This window comes from Callithrix jacchus, chromosome 1 (genome assembly GCF_049354715.1).
Source record: "Callithrix jacchus isolate 240 chromosome 1, calJac240_pri, whole genome shotgun sequence".
Classification (NCBI taxonomy): Eukaryota; Metazoa; Chordata; class Mammalia; order Primates; family Cebidae; genus Callithrix; species Callithrix jacchus.
Window position 1 is genome coordinate 122421193 of NC_133502.1, and position 20588 is coordinate 122441780.

General features: G+C 35.4%; 1 protein-coding gene across 17 annotated transcripts in view; it reads left to right on the forward strand.

Moving 5' to 3' along the window:
• The window catches only part of CCDC171 (coiled-coil domain containing 171), a 499054-nt gene that overhangs the window by 344103 nt on the left and 134363 nt on the right, over positions 1–20588 (forward strand). For 16 of the 17 annotated variants that reach the window (XR_008481645.2, XM_035306113.3, XM_035306098.3 and 13 more), the window contains 2 exons: positions 17684–17829; positions 20199–20253. Coding sequence is in view for 16 of the 17 variants with exons in the window: in XM_035306113.3 (XP_035162004.1) it covers positions 17684–17829; positions 20199–20253 (201 nt within the window). In the remaining variant the exon portion in view is untranslated. Of the gene's footprint in view, positions 1–15461; positions 15568–17683; positions 17830–20198; positions 20254–20588 lie in introns of those variants that run through there. The other variant, XM_078369528.1, reaches the window with a different exon arrangement.

Sequence of the window (20588 nt, forward strand, 5' to 3'; positions counted from 1 at the left end):
AATCTAGAGAGGAAGGTGATGGCAGTGGCCTTTCTTAGCTGCAGTGGGCTCTGCCCAGTTTGAACTTCCTGGCAGCTTCGTTTACACTGTAAGGGTAAAACCACCTTCTCAAGCCTCCCCATAGGCGGACACCCCTCCCCCTACCAAACTCAAGTGTCTCAGGTTGACCTCAGACTTCTGTGCTGCTAGTAAGAATTTCAAGCCAGTGGATCTTAGCTTGCTGGGCTTTGTGAGGGTTGGACCCACTGAGCCAGATCACCTGGGTCCCTGGCTTCAGCCCCCATATCAGGGAAGTGAACAGTTCTGTCTCGCTGGCATTCCAGGTGCCACTGCTCTATAAAAAAAAAAAAAAAAAAAAAAAACTCCTGCCGCTAGCTCGATGTCTGCCCAAACGGCCACCCAGTTTTGTGCTTGAAACCCACGGCCCTGGTGGCATAGGCACTGGAGGGAATCTCCTGCTCTGCCAGTTGTGAAGACCATGGGAAAAGCACAGTGTCTTGGCCAGAATGCACTTTTCTTCCCAGTACAGCCTCTAATGACTTCCCTTGGCTAGGGGAATGAAATCCCCTTACCCCTTCCATTTCCCAGTTGAGGCGACACCCCACCCTACTTCGGCTTGCTCTCTGTGGGCTATACCAACTGTCCAACCAGTCCCAATGAGATAAACTGGGTACCTAAATCATAAATGCAGAGATCACCTGCCTTCTGAGTCAGTATCACTGGGAGCTGCAGACCAGAGCATTTCCTATTCGGCCCTCTTATCAGTGGACCTGCTGTGATTTTAATATTCAATTAAACTTTATTTCTTCCCCAAAATGATCCAATATTAAATGAGCCTAGGCACTGATTTTTCTAAAGTATCTCCTGATGACTTTATAGCTATATAAATATTAAATTGCCAAATGTAGAAAAATGGGTTAAGATACCCTCTCTTATGTTGCTGGGACAAACGACTCTTAAACAGTGGCCTTACAATAGCAAGTGATTTCTCATACAGTATGCATATAAATCATGGGTCAGCTGTGTGCTTCTTCTTCACATGTCCATACTCTATGAATGAGGCTTATAAGAATGTTCTTTATCTGGAACGCTGTTGCTCTTGTGGTAAAGGTGTCTATGGGACATTGCTGTTATTTTCTAAGCTAGGAACTAACATTTTACTTCTATTCACATTTCATTGGCCAAAGCAAGTAACTTGAGCATTTCTGATTTCTGATTTTGCCAGAACAGGGAATATATAATCCTCTTTCCAAAAAGGGTACCACCAATTTATGTTGTCAAATTTGATATCAGTGGAACAGGAGAATATACTTTCCCCTCTGGGAGGTGCAACAAATACTTTGACCAATAACAAAATATGCAGTAACTTATCTTTTTCATTATTTAATGTATAGAAAGAATTAATCTGCTTTCTAGTTAGCCGCATTGGCCAAAGTTGGTGTAACTTTACATTTTAACATCTGCAGCTCTCTTCCCTAGTTTGGTCAGTAGGGTTGAAAATAGTTATCTCTGGGAGCCATATGTCTGGTTGATGCTTTTCTCTCTTGTTCTAGAGGTTTTTTTAGTATAAAAGAAAATGATTATTCAGTGTATTATGCTGTTTGTTGTATAAGAAAATTTGAATGTTCTGGAATGTGTACTCAATGTCCCCCACATTGCACAGAGCGTTTTCTAGGCTCCAGAAGCCATATTCCTGACATTTTAAGGCATCACCACTAGATGGCGATCTCGCTCATTTAGAAGGTTAGAACAGCCATGTTTTTCTTCAGGTGAATGGGTTGGTTACTGAGGGATCGGAAGTGTAAATTATACTAATTATATAGCAAGCTCTTTGTAACCAAAATGGTACTATTTACTGAGTATGTGTATATTCATGTAAATATATACGTATACACCCTTATACAGGAAAATTCCATTTGAAGCAAACCTATAAAATGCTATGTTTTGCTATGTTACTTCCCCAGATTATATATTTATTTTTCAACTATAACTGCCTGAACAAACACAGGGGTTATCCTAAGCACAGTTCCTCAAGAAATTGCCCAGAGGCTTGAGTCCATCCCTCTGCCTTGTCCCACCAGTACTTTGAATATGCTTCCAACTGTTGCTAAACCTGTGGTTGTTTTAGTTTTGAGCCTTAATCTTTGTTTTAACAACTCTTTATTACTCAAATTCACTCTCTTTTTCTTTAATTAATATAAGTGAAGAGTGGTTAAAACTTACATATTTCACTCAGATATGTTAAAAAATAACTTTCTTGGCTTATCATACTATGGGAAAGCTGGTACCAACGCTTTTAGAAACCCTTTTAGAAATCTTACTCAGTGGTTATTGCCAGTGGTAGCTTTGTTCTCACCACTTTTTCTTCAAAACAACACAGTGTAATAACCAAAAATATTTTAAAACTGTAGACCAAATCATGTAATTCTTCTTAGAAAACAGTCACTGAGTTCAATTGTTAATCCACTTTTTGGTGTTCCTAAAATAATATTCTTTCCATCATGTATTTTTGCTATGACTTAGGGTTTATGGCTCTCTATCATATAATTCAAATAACTTGTAGAATGTAGTATAGTAATTAGTGGAAATAGAAAATGCATGGCTAGAATGTGCATCTATAGAAAGTAAATATTTAATATATACTCAGTAATGTAAAAGTAAATTTTGATATAATACTCTAGCATATTAAGTAAAACTGTTATAAGCCAGTTCTTTTAAAATAGTTAATACATCATTGTATCTTTTTACTTAAAGATGAAATTGTATTAAACCTTGGTTAGAATTCCACTGAAGATTTAAATGAGCTATCACACTATAGCCAGAATGACCTCTTGTATATACTTTAATTAGGCAGTTACAGTTTATATATACAATTTCCAGACAGATCACAGCCTAGAATCCTTCAGGAATTTCCCATGGCCTTCTATAACAATAGTTGGCAACTATATTTAGCCAAAGAACCCTTTCTTTAAATAAAGTCTTATACAAAAGTTGATAGAAAACATTAACACAAATTCTAGTTTAAAGAAGGATGGGAGTTGGGAGTCTAGTAATTCAAGCATCCTCTTCAAATATTGACCAGGCTGGTCTTGAACTCCTGGCCTCAAGCAATCTGCCTGTCTCAGCCTCCTAAAGTACTGAGATTACAGGCATTCACCTCTATGCCCGGCTGGATACCGGTTTTTTAGGAATGATATTTTTGAATAAAATTAGGCACATAAGTATCTTCTTAGATTACAGCTAAGATGTCCCTAACTAGGGAGAGGTAGCTACAGGTGCAGTATTATTGATCTTGATATCTTGCTATATTGTTGTGATAGGGTAGGTTGCTCTTATAAATATTAAAAAGGTGGTATTAGGCAGTCAAATTTTAAGATCTACAGGGAAAGTTAAGTGCAGAGAGGACTCAAGATGGTGCTGTGAGAACAACCCAAGATTGGAGCTCTCGTTGAATCCACGGAGAGGTGAGTCGGAGCTGCATTTCCAGGCTGATCTTTGTTGCCCACAGAACGGGGAAATCCCCAAGTATAAAGGAGACGCAGGATGCCAGGCAGTACCTCTGCCTGGCGAAGCCGGCAGCTGGGGTGGCGGTGGCCGGCCCCACCCAGCACACCCCACAGAGCGCGCTTGTCCGGGTGCCCTGTTGAACTGGCAACCTGAGACTTGAGAGGCTGGACTTGAGACTGAATGAGACTTGGACAGTGGGCCAGCCCAGGGGATTGCAGGGACAGAGCTTTTGGGCTAGCCCAGTGGGACGAACAAAACTGCGATTTCAAACGATCCCGAGCAGACGGTCCGAGATGCTCTGTGGGGGAGGGGCGTCCACCATTACCGAGGCAACCCGCCCCAACTGAGATACATGCCCACTGCTGACGCAGCCAGCCATTGCCGAGGCAACCTGTCCCTACTGAGATACACGCCCACTGCTGACGCAGCCTGCCGTTGCCCAGGCAACCTGCTGCAACAGAGAGACTCCGCCGCAGGGCGTGGTGGAGACCACAGCAGAACAGCAGAGCCTGCAGCAATAGGGCGAACCACACAACAGCAGGGCGGAGCCTCGGCAGGCAAACAGTGGCTAGTCTGCCTCCTAGCTGTGCAGGACACCTCAACGGACATCCAAATATAAAGCCCGAATCCCCCAACACAGAGCATTTGAGGAAAAAAAAAAAGGTTTTTTTTAATGAGCTCTGTTGCAGCAGAATCAAACATAGCAGCCTAATAGCCCTGAATGAACAACAGAGCTCACAGCTCAGCAATTGAGCTCCTAAAAAGTACAGACTGTCTCCTCAAGCAGCTCCCTGACCCCTCTATATCCAAAAGACTGACATTTGGCAGGCATCATCCTGGGACAAACATAGCAGAAAAAGAAACTGGTAGCATCCCTCGCTGTGCCAGAGCTGCTAGAGGTGCACCCCAGACAAGCAGGGCCTGGAGTGGACCTCAGCAGTCGTACAGCGAAGGAACTAGACTGGTAGAAGGAAAACCATGTAACAGAAATACTTCATCATCCACAATCTGGGTGTCCACTCAGAGACCCAATCGAAAAGTCAGCAACTACGCAGATGACAAGCGGATAAATCCACAAAGATGGGAAGAAACCAGCGAAAAAAGGAGGAACACACCCAAAACCAGAACACTGTGCCTCCTAGAAAGGACCAAAACTCCTCACCAGCAAGGGAACAAAGCTGGACAGAGAATGACTGTGACGAAATGACGGAATTAGACTTCAGAAGGTGGATAATGAGAAACTTTTGTGAGGTAAAAGACATGTATTAAATCAAAGCAAAGAAACTAAGGAACTTGAAAAAAGATATGAGGAAATGATAACAAGAATGAATAACTTAGAGAGGAATATGAATGAATTAAAGGAGCTGAGAAACACAATATGAGAACTTCGCGAAGCATGCACAAGTTTCAATAGCAGAATTGACCAAGCAGAAGAAAGAATATCTGAAGTCGAAGACCAACTCAATGAAATTAAATGAGAAACCAAGATTAGAGAAAAAAGCGCAAAAAGGAATGAACAAAGTCTCCAAGAAATGTGGGACTCTGTGAAAAGACCTAACCTAAGTTTGATAGGTGTACCAGAACGTGACGAAGAGAATGAATCTCAGCTGGAAAATACTCTTCAGGACATCATCCAGGAAAATTTCCCCCACCTAGCAAGACAGGCCAACACTCAAATGCAGGAAATACAGAGAACACCACAAAGATATTCCGCAAGAAGAGCAACCCCAAGGCACATAATCGTCAGATTCAACAAGGTTGAAATAAAGGAGAAAATACTAAGGGCAGCCAGAGAGAAAGGTCAGGTCACCCACAAAGGGAAGCCCATCAGACTCACAGCAGATCTCTCGTCAGAAACACTACAAGCCAGAAGAGAGTGGGGACCAATATTCAACATTCTTAAAGAAAAGAACTTTCAACCCAGAATTTCATATCCAGCCAAACTGAGCTTCAGAAGTGAAGGAAAAATAAAATCCTTTGCGAACAAGCAAGTACTCAGAGATTTTGTCACCACCAGGTCTGCTTTACAAAAGCTCCTGAAAGAGGCACTACACATAGAAACGAACAACCAGTACCAGCCATTCCAAAATCACACTAAATGCTAAAGAACATCAACATAATGAAGAATCTACAATAACTAACGGGCAAAACAGCCACTTAGCATCAAAATGGCAGTATCAAATTCACACATAACAATATTAACCCTAAATGTAAATGGATTAAATGCACCAATCAAAAGACACAGACTGGCAAATTGGATAAAAATCCAAAACCCTTCAGTGTGCTGTATCCAGGAAAACCATCTCACATGCAGGGATACTCAAAGGCTCAAAATAAAGGGATGGAGGAAGATTTACCAAGCAAATGGAGAGCAAAAGAAAGCAGGAGTTGCAATTCTCATCTCTGATAAAATAGGCCGTAAAGCAACAAAGATCAAAAGAGACAAAGAAGGCCATTACATAATGGTAAAAGAATCGATACAACAAGAAGAGCTAACGATCCTGAACATATATGGACCCAATGCAGGAGCACCCAGATACATAAGGCAAGTTCTTAATGACTTACAAAGAGACTTAGACTCCCACACAATAATAGTGGGAGACTTTAACACTCCACTGTCAATATTAGACAGATCAACCAGACAGAAAATCAACAAGGATATCCAGGGCTTGAACTCAGACCTGGAGCAAGCAAACCTGATAGACATTTACAGAACTCTCCATCCCAAATCCACAGAATACACATTCTTCTCAGCACCACATCACACCTACTCTAAAATTGACCACATAATTGGAAGTAAAGCACTGCTCAACAAATGCAAAACAACTGAAATCATAACAAACAGCCTCTCAGACCATAGTGCAATCAAGTTAGAACTCAGAATACAGAAACCGACCCAGAACCGCACAGCTTCATGGAAACTGAACAACTGGCTCTTGAATGTTGACTGGGTAAACAATGAAATGAAGACAGAAATAAAGAAGTTCTTCAAAACCAATGAGAACGAAGACACAACATGCTGTAATCTCTGGGACACATTAAAACAGTCTCTAGAGGAAAGTATATAGCAATAAGTGCCCATATGAGGAGAATGGAGAGATCCAAAATTGACACCCTATCATCAAAATTGAAAGAGCTAGAGGAGCAAGATCAAAAAAACTCAAAACATAGCAGAAGACAAGAAATAACTAAGATCAGAGCTGAACTGAAGGAGACTGAGACACGAAAAACCCTTCAAAAAATCAATAAATCCAAGAGCTGGTTTTTTGAAAAGATCAAGAAAATAGACAGTCCACTAGCCAGATTGATTAAAAAGAAAAGAGAACAACCAAAGAGATGCAATAAAAAATGATAAAGGGGAAATCACCACAGATTCCACAGAAATTCAAACCATCATCAGAGAATATTACAAACAGCTCTATGCACATAAACTAGTAAACCTGGAAGAAATGGATAAATTCCTGGACTCCTGTGTCCTCCCAAGCCTAAACCAGGAGGAAGCTGAAACTATGAATAGACCAATAACAAGGTCAGAAGTCGAGGCAGCAATTAAGAGCCTACCACACAAAAAAAGTCCAGGTCCAGACGGGTTCACAGCCGAATTCTACCAGACACACAAAGAGGAGCTGGTACCATTCCTTCTAAAACTATTTCAAACAATCCAAAAAGAGGGAATCCTTCCCAAATCATTTTACGAGACCAACATCATTCTGATACCAAAACCCGGCAGAGACCCAACAAGAAAAGAAAACTTCAGGCCAATATCCATGATGAACATAGATGCAAAAATCTTCAATAAAATATTGGCAAGACGATTGCAACAGCAAATCAAAAAACTTATTCATCATGATCAAGTAGGATTCATCCCGGGGATGCAAGGCTGGTTCAACATACGCAAGTCTATCAATGTAATTCACCACCTAAACAGAACCAAAACCAAAAACCACATGATTATCTCAATTGACGCAGAGAAGGCATTTGACAAAATTCAACAGCCCTTTATGCTAAAAACCCTCAATAAACTCAGTATCGATGGAACGTATCTCAAAGTAATAAAAGCTATTCATGACAAACCAACAGCCAATATCATACTGAATGGGCAAAAACTGGAAGCATTCCCTTTAAAATCTGGCACTAGACAAGGATGCCCTCTCTCACCACTCCTATTTAATATAGTTCTGGAAGTTCTAGCCGGAGCAATCAGGCAAGAAAAAGAAATAAAGGGTATTCAAATAGGAAAGGTGGAAGCCAAATTGTCTCTATTTGCAGACGACATGATAGTATACCTAGAAGACCCCATCACCTCAGCCCAAAAACTCCTGAAACTGATAAGCAACTTCAGCAAAGTCTCAGGATATAAAATCAATGTGCAAAAATCACAAGCATTCGTCTACACCAATAACAGACTTAAAGAAAGCCAAATCAAGAACGAACTGCCATTCACAATTGCTACAAAAAGAATAAAATACCTTGGAATACAACTCACAAGGAACGTAAGGGACCTCTTCAAGGAGAACTACAAACCACTGCTCAACGAAATCAGAGAGGATACAAACAGATGGAGAAACATTCCATGTTCATGGTTAGGAAGAATTAATATTGTGAAAATGGCTATACTGCCCAAAGTAATTTACAGAATCAATGCTATCGCCATCAAGCTACCATTGACATTCTTCACAGAACTGGAAAAAACCACCATGAACTTCATATGGAACCAAAAGAGAGCCCGCATAGCCAAGTCGATTCTAAGCAAAAAGAACACAGCGGGGGGCATCACACTACCGGATTTCAAACTATACTACAAGGCTACAGTAATCAAAACAGCATGGTACTGGGACCAAAACAGAGATATAGACCAATGGAACAAAACAGAGGCACCGGAGGCAACACAACATATCTACAACTATACAATCTTTGATAAACCTGACAAAAACAAGCAATGGGGAAAGGATTTCCTGTTTAACAAATGGTGTTGGGAAAACTGGCTAGCCATGTGCAGAAACTGGACCCCTTCCTGACACCTTACAGTAAAGTTAACTCCAGATGGATTAAAGACTTAAACATAAGACCTGGCACGATAAAAACCGTAGAAGGAAATCTAGGCAAAACCATCCAGGACATAGGAGTAGGCAAGGACTTCATGAACAAAACACCAAAAGCATTGGCAACAAAAGCCAAAATAGACAAATGGGACCTAATTAAACTCCACAGCTTCTGCACAGCAGAAAAAACAGTCACTAGAGTGGATCGGCAACCAACAGAATGGAAAAAAATTTTTGCAGTTTACCCATCTGACAAAGGGCTGATATCCAGAGTTTACAAAGAACTCAAACAGATTTACAGGAAAAAACAAACAAGCCCATTCAAAAGTGGGCAAAGGATATGAACAGACACTTTACAAAAGAAGACATATATGAGGCCAACAATCATATGAAAAAATGCTCATCGTCACTGGTCATCAGAGAGATGCAAATCAAAACCACATTGAGATACCATCTCACGCCAGTTAGAATGGCGATCATTAAAAAATCTGGAGACAACAGATGCTGGATAGGATGTGGAGAAAAAGGAACACTTTTACACTGTTGGTGGGAGTGTCAATTAGTTCAACCATTGTGGAAGACAGTGTGGCGATTCCTCAAGGATCTAGAAATAGAAATTCCATTTGACCCAGCAATCCCATTACTGGGTATATATCCAAAAGACTATAAATCATTCTACTATTAGGACACATGTACACGAATGTTCATTGCAGCACTGTTTACAATAGCAAAGACCTGGAATCAACCCAAATGCCCACAGATAATAGACAGGATTGGAAAAATGTGGCACATATACACCATGGAATATTATGCAGCAATCAGAAATGATGAGTTTGTGTCCTTTGTAGGGACATGGATGAAGCTGGAGAACATGATCCTCAGCAAACTGACACAAGAACAGAAATTGAAACACCGCATATTCTCAGTCATAGGCGGGTGATGAAAAATGAGAACACATAGACACAGAAAGGGGAGTACTAAACACTGGGGTCTATTGGGGGGAAAGGGGAGGGCCAGTGAGAGGGGTAGGTGGGGAGGGATAGCCTGGGGAAAAATGCCAAATGTGGGTGAAGGGGAAAAGGAAAGCAAAGCACACTGCCATGTGTGTACCTACGCAACTGTCTTGCATGCTCTGCTCATGTACCCCAAAACCTAAAATCCAATAAAAAATTAAAAAAAAAAAGAAAGTTAAGTGCTATTGTTGCTAACTTATAAAGGAAAGATAAACAAATTCATTGGTTTTTGAAAGGTTAAAAAAAAGCAGTAGCCCAATGTGTCTTGAATTACATAAAATTCTATACTAAATGGAGTGCTATACAATTAATCATTTCTTTACAAATATTTACTTTTTATTAGTACATTTAATAAGTGATGACAGTGATCCTACTTTCACACAAGGGATCTTGAGTTCTGCATTCTTCAATTTTAGATGCTGAAAGTGTATCCTTAAATAATACTGAAGCTCTTATTGGACTTTGTTTAATATAAGTATAAAGCAACCATTTAAATAGATTAAAATGCCTTACTGACTTTATGGAGTTTGATAAATAAGAGAAATATGGGTTTTATATTTCCATGGTGATTTCCCAGTTAGTAGATTTTATGCAGAATCTGAAGACATGGTTACTAATACTAGTGTAGCACAGAGTTTAGAAGGTTTTAGGTTCAGAAGAAGGGCTCACATTTTAGCATAAACCTGTTTATTAGTTGTATGACTTTGTGGAAATTACTCATCTGATTTTTAGTTTTCTCATGTAAAACAGAAACGGTAATGCTACATACCTCCTTGGATTATAATCAAATGAACTAGTGTAATTATGAAGTGCTTGAGTTGTACTGATAATGGTACTTAGTTGTTACTCAAGTAATTTTCCCCTCTAGTGATTGTAGGGGAAATAACAACAGCAGTTATAATAGCCAGCATTTATGGAATACTTACAACATGAGAGGCACTGTTCTATGTGTACAAGAAAATATGTGGAATACTACCCATAGTGAAAGCTAGCAAACATTCGCTGTCCAGAATTTATCCCCCTGTGGATGTACTTCTAAAATTAAGATAGAAATTAGTGGTAAAATACTTAATGCACAAAAATTCATCCAATGAATACAATTTTAAGAAAAAACTCAAAACTTTGTTTTGTTTATATTTAAGTCTAAAATAACCTAAATTTATTTTCCCAATTTTAAATTTGACCTTCAGATTCTGTTAAATAAATGAATTTTATTCAGTTAGTATTTGATTTACTTTGATTAAAAGTAATATTATGATATGTAGCATGTCAAATAATGGTCATTTAAATTCTATAGTACAATGGAAATATTAATATGAGAGCATTTTAACTATTAATAGGCTTATTTATCCTATGATTCAATTATATCACCAAAACCATTCTTGAAGTTGAAAGATTCATTCAACAATAGTTTTTTATTTGAATGTTAGAAACCCAACTGTATGAAGCCCTTTATAAATTATTCACATTTTTTCAAATTCTTCTTTGACATTTGTTTTAGTTAACTCTCAAATGTTTAAAACACCATTTAAATTCTAAATGATAGTTTTTTACAACTTAATTCATAGCTTGACTCATTAAAAATATTTCCAGGGAATTGAGCAACTGTTTGGACCTCCACATAGCTGGGGTTGTCACCTCTGTGAAATTCTTGAGTATGCCATAGCTGATAAGGTCTAACGGAAGAGCCCATGTGTATGCTGTCCCCTTTTATTTCTTAGGTATTTGCTAAGAGAATGTAGGGGTCATATAAGAGCTGATTTTGTTATAGTATCATCATGGTGATTGTCATCTGCAGGCAGTTTCTGTCTCATGAGGTCTGCAGTGCAGCCAAATGCAGTTTGCTTTATACTCTGAGAAAACATTACTGCCACATTACTGCTTACATGCCATGTGTCACAATAAATGTAGCTCCCACTTGTCTATTTTGTACTTTTTCTGAGCATATTTTCTGGTTGAGAGGGTTTTTGTGGTTCTCTTTACTGTCCTCCTTTTTTTGTCATTTAAAATGTGTTTTAGCTGTTTCCCACTTTACTTCACTGTTAGTTAATACATTTAGTCTATCAGAGTTTTGTGCTTTATACATGAGGCTTAGAACAATAGCATTTGATATATTTTGAATACTTTTATGAGGATCCTTTTGATTCCATTATATTTTATTATTAATCACTTTTAATTAGTTTGTTGGGAAGAGTTAACTTTTTTATTTTATATTGACACCATTTAGGAAGATATTTTCAAGGCATATGTGAAAATATGGTACCGATAATCATGAGGCATTGTACAACAAAATCTTATAGCATACTCGGAAATTTTTAAGTTGAATTTTCATTGCCCAGTTGCCCCGTTTGTTGTGAATCATCTGTCCCATGGCCTATTTATAAAAGTAACATTTACGCTTTCTTTGTTAATTTCCTTGTATCTTTTTCAAGTGTGATAAAGTAATTTTGAAAATTATAAATGTTTGTGTGTGTATTTATAAGTAAATAAATGAGAAAGAAATAATACAGAAACTCATAAGTTGTCATATATAGCTAGAGATTTAAAGAACGCTATGTAATGTCACTACATGTAAAAGTATAATTATATTAATTATGCCTTTTACATTTATGTTGTCTTTTACAGTTTATAGGATACCTTAACATCTGTTGTCTTACTAGACATGTGAGTTCTAACTAGGACTGCCATTTATTTAACCCTGAAAGTGGGTACGTTATTTGATCTTCAGCTTCGGTTTATAAATATGTCACCTACCTTCTAGTGTAGGTATTACTAGAAAACAATAAATGATAGTATTCTTAAGGAAGATTACTTTAAATTGCATAACTTTGTATTTAAATTTCCCATATAAAATAGAGGATACTGCTATTGAAATTTATTCAAATATAAATTGTACCAGATACCAACATCTTTTATATTATTTTTATTGCAATTTATCTAATTGTTTATCTTAGAGATTTTCTGGCTTTATTATAAAAAACATTATTCTTTAGTTTCATTCCTAACTTGCTTACCCAGCTCCATTGTAAATTTGGTTGTTGTATCATTTTATGTTTATAGTTTCTGTGGCAACCTGCACAGTTTTATCCACTTAGCAAATATTCAATTAATTATTGATAATTATAATTTTTTAGTTGTTTTATTGTGACAGTAGGGCTGAAGATAGCCTTATTTCCTTTCCAAACATTAATTTTAGTACACTTTTAAACCAAATTTACTGCAATCTAGAGATGTTTATTTAAAGGAACAGTCAGACAGCAATAAATTTATTTTTCTTTAAATGTTATTATTTTTTTCCCCTTGACTGAGGAAATGTAGCCTAGTTCTTACAACACTTGTGTTGTTGTCTTGCCTTTCATTTTGTATGACCAACTTTTTATACCAAATTGAATAAGCCATTAGCTTTTAGTGTGTAGGAATGTAGATCCATAGATATTTCCCATTAGACGAAAGAAAATCTATAAAAGCAATATCCCCTGGGGCTTGGTCTTCCTAGCAGCCTAATGGTCTAAATCACTGCTATACTGTACCCTTATGAGAAAGAACTATGTTGGGTGATTCACTTGGCATCCAGAAATATTAGTTGAAGAGATATGCATATCCTTTAAGAGAATGTTAACATTTATATTATACCACATTTATTAATTAAATATTCCAATTCAGGGAATTCATTTCATAAATTTTTTATTTCAAAAACAATTTCCAAACAGAATGATACACTTTTTATGTCTTATACAGTTTTCAACTAGAATTTGCTGAAACAATGAGAGATACATTTATATAGCCACATTGTTTTGATAAGGTTTGTTTTCTAAATAATTTACTTCAAAAAAGACCTCCACTGGTGATGGTTGCACAACTCTGTGAATACCTACTGAATTGTATACTTTAAAAGAGTCAATTGTTTAGTATGTGGATTATATCTCAATAAAGTTGTTATTTTAAAAAAAACTCATTGCACAAAATGTTTTCATGGGTGTGAAGCAATAGAATTTTAATTTATTTTATAATTGATTAAAAATTATTAGCCTTAATAAACATTTGAAAGCTTTAGAAATGTAAAATTATATATGACTTAAAATAATTTTTGTTCTTATTTAGTAGTAAAACATGCTTATTATAGAAACTTTGGAAACTGTAGACAAGAAAAAATACATTTAAAAAATGTGTGGGTCATTTAATATTCATATCTACCATGTATTCTATTCCTAAGCTTTTCCTATACTTGACTACTTTCTTTGTATCCATACTTTTCCTGCCATCTTTCATTAATAGTAAATTCCTTTTCATGACCATTTCAGGAAACAATCAGATGCAAATATTATCTTATAGGAGTATTTAAGTGAAAGCATTAGCTTTTTCTTCCTTAACTGAGAAAATGAAGGTAAACGATGATATCATTATCTAAAAAGAAATACAATAAAGATAATATATAATAGCTTTTGAAATGCAGTCATTTTGGGATACCATTGTAAAAATTTGCTTTAAAACATTTCATTCATAAAATGAAAACTGGAAATTTTTGATAAATAATATTGTGACATTGGTTCTTGTGTAGGTAGAATATTTTTTCTGCTTTTTAAAAGACTCTTGTTATCATATCTAGCCTTGACTTTATAACAGTTAAAATTGTGAACAACACTGTTTAAAGATAAATTCAGTATCAGGCTTTGAATTTTTTTTTTTTTGGTAAATATTAAGACCTGAGTACAAAATGAGGGCTGTATTGTGGATTAAGTGAAATATCTCAAGGCTGTGCTGTTCTGATAACTGAACCTGAAGTGACCTTTCTCAGACACAATTACAGAGCTGTATGTTTTTCCTTTAATTTCATCAGGGGTTTAATTAGTATACAAATAAAACTTCCCTTATCTTCCTTTCTACCTAATTGGCTTGTCTTCACTTATATATGAAGTATGTGAAAGTGGGCTGTAATTAGGGTGACCGTGTTAACCTTTTTTCCTCAAATGTACTGTTGCTTAAAGGCCTCAAGGCCTAAAAACAGTGCTTTGGATTATTGCTTTGCAATCACTATGGCTGTCCCATAGGTTTTCTCATGAGCAGAAGGGCTTTGGGTGCTGCAGGTTCCCACTGCTTAACAGGATCTTCATTCTTCTTTCCACTAAATGTTTATTGATTATCTTGCTGTTCCAGGCTCAGCCTCCAACAACTTAATATCAGGTGACAGTCAGGAGAGTTCTCCAAGTAATTAGAGTTGAGCATTGGGGGAACAATTAGGAGCAGAGTTATTAAACTTGATTTATCCTATTCTCTCCTGAACAGTTTCTTGGATATCAGAACATCACACTTTCACAATCTACCCTGGTTGAGAAATTAGTGGCTAACCTGCTGCTTATCATTGTTGCCTTGCTGCCTAGAGGCACACCCTCTTGGTTTCAGTCATTCAGTTGGAAATATTAGAGTCCATAAAGTTTATCATGGGTTTTAATTAGATCAGTCGGAACAGGAGAAAAGAAAAGCTGAATTTAAAACTATATATGTATATGCATATATATTTGTAAATGTATATGTGATGTGTATATATATATGTAAATATATATAGACAAATATATTTTTCTTTAATTACAGTTCAGTGTTCGGATTTTAAATATTCTGTCTTTGTTATTTAAAAAGGTTATGTATTAGGGAAAAGACATATTCTTGAATCAGGTTTTATGTCTTGGTGTTTTACACACATCCCCATCAATCTTAGGGCCCACTGATGTATTTCATGATGTCATTCACCTCTCAAACGAGAATTCCAGGTCTATAAATTATAAAATTATTATTTTTTTTCAAAAAAACTATATTATCTCTTTGTTTTCGTATTCAAGGAAGTATGGATTATATAACTTTGTTTATATCACTTTTTGTTTTTTTTTCTTTGCCCCTGAAATAGTGTAAGCTTTAGAAGAGTTTGATGACTCCTATCATTGTCCCTGAGACATGAAAATGAAAGAATGGAAACGAGAAGATTAAGCTGTGTTGTAGAAATTCGAATGTTATGAGTTATATCTTCTTTGAAAGCATATGATAGGATTGTCGAAAAGTCAAGTGTGGGTTTATGATAATTCCACAGTCATGGATTCCCTGAGATTGGATCAGCAAGCTTCAATCTTGATAAGGTTGGGGATAATATACTGAATGCTGGATAGTCCCTTCACAAATAGGCATCTCTAGTCATAGGAGTTATTGAGCAGAAGAATTTGAATTGACTGGCACAAATGTATTGTTTTTGTTGAAAGAATTCAAGCTTTATGCATAACTGGTGGTGGATCATTAGTTTGATCTTCATATCTGAAAAACAGAATTTTACGTTTTTTGAAAGATGTCAGAAATGCTGACTTTAAAAGGAACTTAAAAGGATTTCACTTTTTCAATACAGAAATTTCATGATACTTTAGCGCCTTTATGCCAGCGTTGCCACAAAAATAGTAGGTTTAGCATGGTTTTAAAAATGTATTCATTGCCATCTTTTTACAGTTGCTTTGAATCAGTGACTATTTTTATGGCGGAATGTTTGTGAAGATCTGTTAATAGTGAAGATTTAAAACAAAATAAAGTGTCTCATAAGTAGTCATAGTTTGTTTAATTTTTTGATTTATATTTGTTTGATAGTAACTTGATTATTTGAAAAGTGAATGATTGAATTTTAAAACTTTTAACATTTAAAAATACCTGGTTTAACTGATGATGGCTTTCGATTCACCAGCATTTAGAGTGAATTAATTGGTTTAGCATGTACGCAGCTTGAGTTTTTTTATACTATTCAATTTTTGAAAAGTATGGATGTTAATGTGGGGCTAAACTAAGCAAAAAGAAAAAATTATCTGTATTTGGTCTGTTATTTAGCTCACTGTCCAAGAAATTTAGTCAAAAACTGTTTGATAAGCTTATTCTAGAAATTCTTTAGGCAAAAGAGTAAGAAGATTTTTAATGCTAAATGATCCTCTGACCCCGCACTATTCAATTTTTTAATACTACCCATTGTGAGTACACTAAAAGAATACTGTTAGAAGAGTTTTAAACATGAAATTATAACATTTTGTTTGTTCTTTACTAGATTTTTGAAGTACAGTATGGATGTTAATGTGGCGCTACACTAAGCAAGAAGAAAAAATTATGTATATGCAGGCAGTTATTTAGCTCACCATCCAACAAGTTTAGTCAAAAACTGTTTGATAAACTTATTCTAGAAATTCTTTAGGCAAAATAGTAAGAAGATTTTTAGTGCTAATTGATCCTCTGATCCCTGTACTATTTTGCATTCTAGAATTTTAAGTGAAGTTTAGAAATATTGCTCTCAATTGTGAGCTTCTGATTCTAAGCTTTCAAGATAACATTGCACAATTGTGTCATGAAATTTTTGCACTAAATAAATATTTCAGATTAAGGTAGATAGCAAATATAAATTAACATATTTCGTACTTCTGTGACTAAGAAAATATTTATAGAACACAAATAATTCTGCATGCAATTATTATTTATAACTTTCTTTATTAGTTAAAGCATGTTACCATATTTGTGTTGCTATCCTTGACATGAGAGTTATTTACAGGGAAGCAAGTTAATTTTATTTTGGAGTCCAATTTGTTTGTTTGCTGAAATATCCATAGCTACCTAACTATGTATTTATAAAGATAGTAGTGGAACTCTTTAATCTTGAGTTCACCATTTTCTTATAGCTATCCTGGTCTACCTTTTTCTCAATCACATGCATAGTTTGGGCATACGATAGTTCTTTAGTTCTATTTAGAGTAAGATTAACTCTAACTTTCATGTGCTTTCTACCCTGAAATCTTTATTTTTTCATCATTAAAAGAAAATACAACTTGAGATTTTTATAATCATATTTTTAGTAAGAATGCACTTTATTTGCTTTGCAGAATTAAAAAAATAGAACTGTATTTTGTAAGCAAACATTTGCCAAAATGTTATGTTCTATCATTTCTAATTAGTAAGTATATAAAATTTTTGCAGAAAATTTGTTAAACTTTGATGTGTAATGACCCAAGTCTGCTTCTCAGTCAGTCTGTATTCTTCTTTGTTTAATAGCCTATGGCATAAATTGAAGTTAATTATCAGGGCTGACAAGTAACTCTGTTTTCTGTCTGCTTGCAGAGTCTCTCCGAGGCAAAGATGGAGCTGAGAAGAAAAGATCAATCTCTGCGTCAGCTCAATAGACATCTTACCCAGCTGGAGCAGGACAAGCGTCGACTGGAGGAGAACATCCATGATGCAGAGAGTGCCCTCCGCATGGCAGCCAAGTGAGCATTTGGACCTTGGGGAGATCACTTAAAACAGACAAAAGATCAATTCTTACTTTCATGCTCCGGGTTTTAGCCCTGGATAATACAGTGTTAGAAAACAAAAGTACAGCTGTCTTTCTTTGAAATTCTCTGATATATCCTCAAAAAAGAAAACTCTTAACTCAACATACGAAATGTATATTTTATTGAGAAACCTCAGAAAAGTATAAACTTCTGTATAACTGCTAATTATGCTTATTTTGGGCTCTGTTATAGTGTTACATGTTAGAAACGATGTTTTATTAATGTGAAATGTAAGACTCTTTAAAAGTTTTTCATAGTATCTTATGTTATGCATTCCTATCCTCTTCTGCCCCACTGTCCCCAAAATTTTGCTCTGCATATATTATTATATACTAATATTGCGAGTAATATTTTCATAAAGAAATGTTAGCATACAATCAGCATGTGTATCATAGCATTTAAAAATACAATAAAAACACATTGATCATGGGAAACTCATTTAATTTTTATAGCTGTATATTCTAATATGTTAAGTTGAAAAAATATAGTTTTCAGAGTAGACAACTATGTAAATGGGATGAGAATGTTTTTCCTATTTTTTTTAACCAGGTAATCAAGCTGACATACATTATGAAGTTCACATTGAACAGTTCTCTTGGGCATTTTTTATTTGTTCTTCATATCAAATTTCATGGAATACTTTAAGATAGTTCTTTGTACAACAGCATGGCTTAAAGAAAATCTATTTTTAAGGATTAAAGAAACATTTAATTTTGATAAACAATGTTTTCTAAATTTAGAATTCTGAATTTCTTTACTTGCAAAAATATATATATTAAGTAAACTTTTTTGAGACAAACAAGCATAAAATATCATCAAATGTGAATATAGTCTGTAAACTGCAGAATGTGTATAAATCACTGAACAAGGAATCCGCAATCTTAGGATATTCATAAGCTTTGCCACTGGGTTTGTGACATTGCTCAAACATAATGAAAACACGAATTGACACAAGTCCAAAATGTTGGCATATTTGAATAACCACTGATAGTTTTTTTGAAAATTGTAAAACTATATAACATTGCACCACCATATAAGGTATATGTATTTGTCATTTTTTAAAATTTAAGTTTGACTAAATCAGTTTTTATTGTTATTATTCAGTCTCAGTTTCATCATGTCAAATGAGAGGCTTAGCTCAGGTAATTTCCAGTGAGTCTTACAGCACTGAGAAATTTCGGAGATGAATGAAAACAGGCTTATAAAACCTCCAGATTCAAATTGTGTTTTCAAAACATTGCTGCTAATTCAGTATTTTGACATGTGTATGATCTGTGACCATGGGCACATGTTTTTTATAAAACTAAAGAAAGCTAATTTGAAATCTGGAAAACTAATACATTATTTACAGTTTTCAATTTCAATTTACAATTAGATTTTTATCTTCAATATTTTCATTCAAACTTTTTATTTCATTATGAAGGCTAAATTCAATATACTAGGTTGATAGGAGAAACTAGTAACTTTGCATATTCCTAGACAGGTCATGGAGGAGATTTCTGTGTAATTATTATACTATAAAAAGACTGTGTAGAAAGTAGAAAGGAAAATATTATTTTGCATAGTATGGTTATTTATTATATATTCCCATTGCTAAGATTTTAAAAGTCTTTTTCATTAGAAATGAAAGAATAATGTTTTACCATTTACAGCACATTTTAAATTATCAATAATATAATTATGATATTTTTCCTTGTTTTTCACATTTTTGCCTTTTTATTCTCTCCTACCCCAATTTAGGACAGGCAACAAAAATTAAGATATGAGTTAAATGTGGAAATATGTCAGTGAATATGGTTAGTTTTTTACCTTTTTTTGTTTTTTGTTTTTTTTGAGATGGAATTTTGCTCTTGTTACCTAGGCTGGAGTGCAATGGCGCACTCTCAGCTCACCATAACCTCTGCCTCCTGGGTTCAGGCAATTCTCCTGTCTCAGCCTCCTGAGTAGCTGGGATTATAGGCACACACCACCATGCCCAGCTAATTTTTTATATTTTTAGTAGAGACGGGTTTTCATCATGTTGACCAGGATGGTCTCAATCTCTTGACCTCGTGAACCACCTGCCTCGGCCTCCCAAAGTGCTGGAATTACAGGCGTGAGCCACCGCGCCCGACCAGATTTTTACTTTTTAAAAGAGAACAATGACTTCAAAAATCAAAATTTAAAAAGTTAAAATAAATTAAAAATAAAAAGAACAATGATATCAGACTCTTATTTTTTAATACTAGTGACTTATACTAAAATGTGTAACAGTTGTAATAAGGTTTGAGTTTTACTGACACTTAATCTTTTATTTTTTCTAGAGACAAAGAATGTGTTGCTAATCACATGAGAGCAGTAGAAAATTCGCTTCACAAGGTACTGCAATTTTTATTTAATATTGTTCAGTTTGTATCATGACACCTAGTCATTATTTTTATTAACCACAAAGTACTCTAATTCATTTTGTAACTTAAAAAATAAATTAACAAAAGGATGCTTTGCAGATGACTGGAAATTTCCATTACTTAGTGCTATATTGAATCCTTTTTTCAGAATTCACTTTATATACCTAATAAAACTATGAAAATAATGGTTTCCCCAAACTGGTGTAATTGCACTTGGAATTATTTGTGGTCTTTGCTGGACAAAGCAGAGGTCATTAAGATTCTTACATGTCTCATAATGATAAAATGTTTGGCCACACTGTCTAA